This window comes from Saccoglossus kowalevskii, chromosome 17 (assembly GCF_978046115.1).
Source record: "Saccoglossus kowalevskii chromosome 17, keSacKowa6.1, whole genome shotgun sequence".
NCBI lineage: Eukaryota > Metazoa > Hemichordata > Enteropneusta > Harrimaniidae > Saccoglossus > Saccoglossus kowalevskii.
The window spans coordinates 21864566-21870848 of record NC_140657.1 but is presented as its reverse complement, the minus strand read 5'-3'; the positions used below and the strand labels follow the sequence as shown (position 1 = coordinate 21870848).

Genomic DNA, 6283 nt, shown 5'->3' with positions numbered 1-6283 from the left:
TTTTAATATACATGGTTCATTTAAGAATATTCAAAATAAATGTTGTATGCTGCCCTTTATGCTTTATCAATGTTCATGCTGTGTACTTTCGTTTTTTCCTTGCGAGTCATGGATTATGGGAAATAAAGTCTGGCTATTCAGAGAGTTTTCCTTCTCATAATCTATAAGTGTGTCAGAAGGCATAAGTTTGTTGTATATTGGTTGGATATAATGTGAGGGTTGACTATTATAATACCAAGAGCTGCTGACGTTTATTACTTATTTCAATTTGTCATGGCTCGGACCGGATTGCTACATTTTTGCAGCTAAAGTGTGTATCAAATCATGACGGTCTCCAATGTAGAGATGTATTATTGTTTCCAAGAATTAGTTTTAACTGGGAGGGTGAGCTCGCTTACACTGTTTGTCCGAGCCATTGTTGTTATTATAATTTTCTGCCAGGTTCCATATTATTCAAACCAATCCTGTATTTTTCAATGAGATTCAATTAAATGAGATAAATATATTTATTTATTTGTGATTGTATTCAGCATGTCAATTCTGAGATAAATTATTTTGTTAATGTGGGTTATGTCATATTCTTCAGACAGTATTTTCAGAATGCTGTTATTATAACACTTCGAAATGATGACCTACATATGCGATAGATGACTGTCGCAGTGCAAGGCATGCTTATTGCTATTGAGAGGGGCACCCACATACCTCACACTGAACAAGACTAGAGTACTGGAAATGAAATACACATACACCAAAATATTTAGTTAAAGCTCCTGGCTTTATTACCTCTCAAATTAATTACAAGAAACAAAGCACAGAATAATTAAATGAATAAATTCACTAAAATAGGGGATTGTCTAGGGAAGTGTGCATTGGTGATAACTCACAGTTCTAGGATATGGAAATTGATGACAGTCAATGGCTTCTGCAATACAACAACGAAAACATACAGCAGGACATCGCAGAGCAGTTCATACAAGTTCCACAGAAGGATGATTGCAGCCAGTATCACTTGCCTCACAATAATGCAGCAGCAACACACAGGATAATCAGTTGAAAATATGATTCCAACTGTCCTCAGTCTGTCCAATTTATAGGCATAAATGGCCCAGATTCTGGTACATCACATGGGTTTCCACATGAGCCAATCAGAATGTGGTCCACAAAACTAGCATGCAGCCTACTAGTTAAACAAATACGTCAGCCATGTCCAAAGCCAATAGAGGCAACCCCTCGCTCAATGCGAATATACACTGTCAAACACCTTTGCTAGACTCAGAACAAATATAACTCAAGGAAACATAACGCAATTCAAGACAGCTGTCATGATAAATCAAATATTTGGCGTTACTGTGGAATCGGGTTTGCGTTTTACCGTTATCACAGTCCTTCAATACAGGGACTGTGACTGGGGTATTATTACCAGGCCAAATAACAATCTGCCTATTGGTGAAGGCGAAATTACTAATGTAAAACTGCAAACGAACATGCATGTTTAATTATATTAACGCACATTATTTCAGCAGAGAAAGAGGATATTTTCCAATCATGAATGGTATACCGTAAGAATCAAGCCATTAGCTATCATTTATTCGCGCTAATTCAACTACTTATGATTGCTCTACCACAAATTGCACTTTCTTGAGACTACGAAATCTGTTTTGCTTGCTGCATACATAAATATGACTATTATGTCTTAGTCTTTTCCACGAAACGAAACGAAACCCTAACCTTAAATTTTGAATGACTTCAAACATCGCCACGTCACAGAAATAAATTTGTGGAGAATATTTAGTTTCCACCTCTTCTCCGCCTGCTTTTTAGCTTGATTCATTTGTACTGAAATGAAGTAACATCCATTTTGGATTTGCTAAACACTGATGGCGCTATTCATTTCGTGATTCACAGTGTTAAATTTTCTCAGATATTATTAGGTAAATGAAAAAAATCCGAGTTAGGGTTGGGGTTTCGTTTTGTTTTGTGGAAAAGACTAAGTCGACTACTATTACATCTTTGCAGCAATACCCCACTACTCTTCCTAAGGAATATACATTTATGAACTCATTTGCAATGCCGAGTCTGTAGTACACATGCACATTTTGTGAAAAGACAGTGTCTTTTACCGTTTAAAGTGTTAGACCAAAGGGGTTGTAGAGAACAAATGTCCTACACTCACAAAGGTTTTGAGATATAATGAACTTGTGGTTAAATGCATTATTGATTACAAAATGATCTCAGAATATGACGTCAGTGTCACATGTTTGGTGTAGATATATTAGGTTTCATATGGAAACATTTTGGTCATGATTGATATTTGGCGTACCACGTGGAACAGGATGTGACATCCGTTTATATATGCCATACATATAACAAATCAGTAAGAGAAAGATCTTGTACTTGTCAGTTATTTTGTTTGGTGTATTGTTTTGTTGATTGTTTGTCTTATTTTTTAGTGTGTAAATGTTATTAGCAGATCTACGGTTGAATGTGTTATTTTGAATTCTGCATTATTGCTTGTCACATATTATGCATAGATGTTTTTAGTATTTCCTAGCGAAATAATTGATGTGCAGTGGAATTCATATAAAATAGCAGAGCACATTCTAAAAAAATGAAGTCTCATTGTTGGATTACTTCAAACCAAGCTTCTCACTGCAACATGTAAATCTGATGACATCATTGGCATCTTACCAGTATTTTCTGTCTTCGAATTTATCACAAAAAATAATAGTATGCTAATAAAAAAATATTATGCACTGCAAAAAATATTTGTATTGTTTATATACACAAGAAACAGTTTATTCAACCATTAGAGACATTTAATATACATGTCCTTTTCAGTGAAGCGTTGGTATATATGATATTACTGTTTTGCTACTGTTCAATTTCAAATTGTTTCTCTAGGTACAACAAAACACAACAACAAGTGATCGATTCATATAGCCAATATTTAATCACAAAGCGGAATGGAAGGTTCAGAAGAGTCGTCAGAGTAGTGTTTCTACAAAATGAACAAAACGTTCGGTTTACAGATTAACGATGCTGTACAGCATTATTTTCAACTGTTGACAAATTGCAAATCGTTTGACCCAAGCACTTCAACAAACTATCCTGTGAAGATTAATTAACGGAATATTTCGTTTTGAAACCTTAGTTTAGCTAGTAACAGTACCAGAAAGATGTACAGCATCCTTAACCATATTTGCAACCACACTTAACCATGTGTATCTGGATTTGTTCTATTCAAACTAGGATTGTGTTTGTGGTAATACCCAAGGTCCAACAAGAATACATTGCTTGATAAAATGAAAATGTGAAGATTAGAATAATGTAAACTTGTGCTAAATAGAGAATAATGCAATTCCCACAAAATATAGACCATCATACACTTCCTAATAATGAATACATTCATTCATATTCTACCACGTAGAAATATACAAATTAAGTAAGTGCACTATATAGCCAACAGTAATCCTCGTCTTCTCCATACCAACAGTCATTATAGCCATCACAAACCCAGTAGTCTGGAATACATGTACCATCCAAACATTCATATTCATCATACTCACACCCGTATGGAGGACAATCTTCGTCTTCTCCATACCAACAGTCATTATAGCCATCACAAACCCAGTGGTCTGGAATACAACTTCCATCCCAACATTCAAATTCATCATAGTCACAACCGTACGGAGGACAATTTTCGTCTTCTCCATACCAACAGTCATTATAGCCATCACAAACCCAGTAGTCTGGAATACATGTACCATCCAAACATTCATATTCATCATAGTCACACCCGTATGGAGGACAATCTTCGTCTTCTCCATACCAACAGTCATCATAGCCATCACAAACCCAGTAGTCGGGAATACATGTTCCATCCCAACATTCATATTCATCATAGTCACACCCGTATGGAGGACAATCTTCGTCTTCTCCATACCAACAGTCATCATAGCCATCACAAACCCAGTAGTCGGGAATACATGTTCCATCCCAACATTCATATTCATCATAGTCACACCCATACGGAGGACAATTTTCATCTTCTCCATACCAACAGTCATCATAGCCATCACAAACCCAGTAGTCTGGAATACAACTTGCATCCCAACATTCGAATTCATCATAGTCACACACACAGTTTTCGTCTTCTCCATACCAACAGTCATAATCACCATCACAAACCCAGGTATATGGAATGCAAGAACCGTCCCAGCATTCATATTCATCATACGAACAGTAGTTAACCCAGCAGAATTCATCGGATCCATCTGCACAATCGAACCAGCCATCACATGTGTAGTAGTCTGGGATACAGCTGCCATCCGAACACTGGAAATACCCGGCACCACATGCCACACCACAACCACACTGCATGATAATAGTTGCTGTGAATAAATGACATAATTGACAAATATATTAATGCTAATGGAAAACATTACGAATGACTAGACTGTAATGTCAAAAATGACATCACTGAAATTATAGTGATATATGCATCATGCAAGTAGAAATCAATTGTACCTGAAATATTAGTATTTTCAAACATGGGGTATTGTTGTACTGTCATACATACATCAGCAATAATAGTTTCCATCAGGTTTGTGACATGATAACTTACTTTGATCTTTTGTTCTAGGGTTAGCTTCTAAATCAGTTCTCAGTCCTGGATCAGTACTCCATCGTGGCTATAAACAAAAGTGAAGAAAATATAAATTTATTGTTTAGGCCAGACTTTTATTATCCCTTGTTTCGCGAACTTGCCGAATGAGCAGAAGTGGAAAATGAAATAAAAATATAATTTTATTTCAGCGTAATTTCTCGCGCCCGCCGACTTGTAAACGCGAAAAAATGCTAAAAAATAGTATTGTTATCTTCATTTTTTACCGCCCGCCGCATAACAAATCCAAGTTGCATTTCTGTGGCAGTATCATAATCAAAGTACCGAAGTCTCGCGCAGATGAGAAACAAGGTTATACATGGAATACAATTTTATTTCATTTCTTTTCTCCGATCAATGATCTCACTTACAATTCTTTGAGAATCACACAAATCTGATGGAAAAAAAGAATTAATTTTATTTTTTTCCCGCCCTCCTCAAAAAAATTGCCTTATAAAAACTCACGAAACAAGAAATAAAAAAGTCTTGCCTTATCAATTATAAATTGTCATTTTGACGTATTATATAAGTCCAGACACATTACGCCTTGCATCTGGACACGTTACTGGTACGTGACTCAATTATCGCATACGAGTTCCAAACATGGAGTTGATTACATCACCTCAGCATAAATTTAGCGAAAGCAAAAACTTACAAATACACTGTCATTGTACTACATTCATTATGCAAATATACAAACACATTAAAAGTAACTATCATCTCAGATATATTATTCTAATAGAATATGCCCGCCGTGTAACTCGATATAATACGACCGTGGTTTATTATTTCCCTGAAACGAATATTGATATCGATTGATTCAATATCCCCTGGTCTTTACACGCCATTGTCCAGGTTTTTGGATTATTTTAATTACCAGATGTCACTTAAATATTCATTTTAGATGGAGTGAACGGTAATATCGACAAGTGAACGACTGATGTTCGCGCTGTTCATTGCAAATTGCAAGGAGAAAAACGCTTCAGGTGAGGGGATTAACAATACAATACACGAGGGCAATGTGTTTGATCAAGCATGATAGCAACGATCGTTCTTTTAATGAACGGCCGTTTATAGCAATACAGTCAATACTGCTTATCATAATGACCATTAATATTGACGTTAGGACTATACATCTATACATTTTAAACAACAAATGATGAAAAGCTACATACCATCGATGCATCTTTTCCTACAAATCTTGTCGATCTTTGATGCGGTTGGGCATCTTGTCTACCTCGATCGGCCAAAGCAACCGTAAGCGGAATGAATGTCACCGCCACAAAGCAACACGTAATGTATAATTTTCGACTCATCGCAAAAAAATGCGAAATGAAGTATGATGAGATCTGGCCGACTACAACGTATATATTACTGTTAATATCATAAATATCGATATATTTCATAAAGTATAGATTATAGCCAAATATTTGTGCACACAGATTATTTTTCATTACAAATGGCGAGTTCCGGACATTTAATTATTTAAATTGTGTAATATTCAATTAAGAAGAATTATATGAGCAAGAATTACAGGCACCAACACGCAATAAATAGTGTGTTTATTCTCCTAGTATTAATCAGTTTACCCACATTTTGTGAAACTGTTACTGTAATTTA

The 6283-nt window shown here is 35.7% G+C and overlaps 1 protein-coding gene across 1 annotated transcript; it reads right to left on the bottom strand.

Moving 5' to 3' along the window:
- Window positions 1-2927: 2927 nt before the first annotated feature.
- On the bottom strand, window positions 2928-6022 carry LOC100371009 (uncharacterized). The gene is made up of 3 exons (XM_006818710.3): window positions 5839-6022; window positions 4625-4691; window positions 2928-4391 (listed from the first exon to the last, which is right to left on the bottom strand). The coding sequence occupies exons 1-3, from the start codon at window positions 5977-5979 to the stop codon at window positions 3439-3441; spliced, it is 1161 nt and encodes a 386-aa protein (XP_006818773.2). The 5' UTR covers window positions 5980-6022; the 3' UTR covers window positions 2928-3438.
- Window positions 6023-6283: the final 261 nt, after the last annotated feature.

What these genes read in the sequence shown, in the direction of transcription:
- LOC100371009 (XM_006818710.3), bottom strand. Translation starts at nt 5,979, where the DNA reads ATGAGTCGAAAATTATACATTACGTGTTGCTTTGTGGCGGTGACATTC. An exon ending in TAGGAAAAGATGCATCGATG is followed by an intron (nt 4,692 to 5,838) that starts GTATGTAGCTTT and finishes TTTTGTTTATAG; the next exon opens with CCACGATGGAGTACTGATCC. An exon ending in CCCTAGAACAAAAGATCAAA is followed by an intron (nt 4,392 to 4,624) that starts GTAAGTTATCAT and finishes ATTTATTCACAG; the next exon opens with CAACTATTATCATGCAGTGT.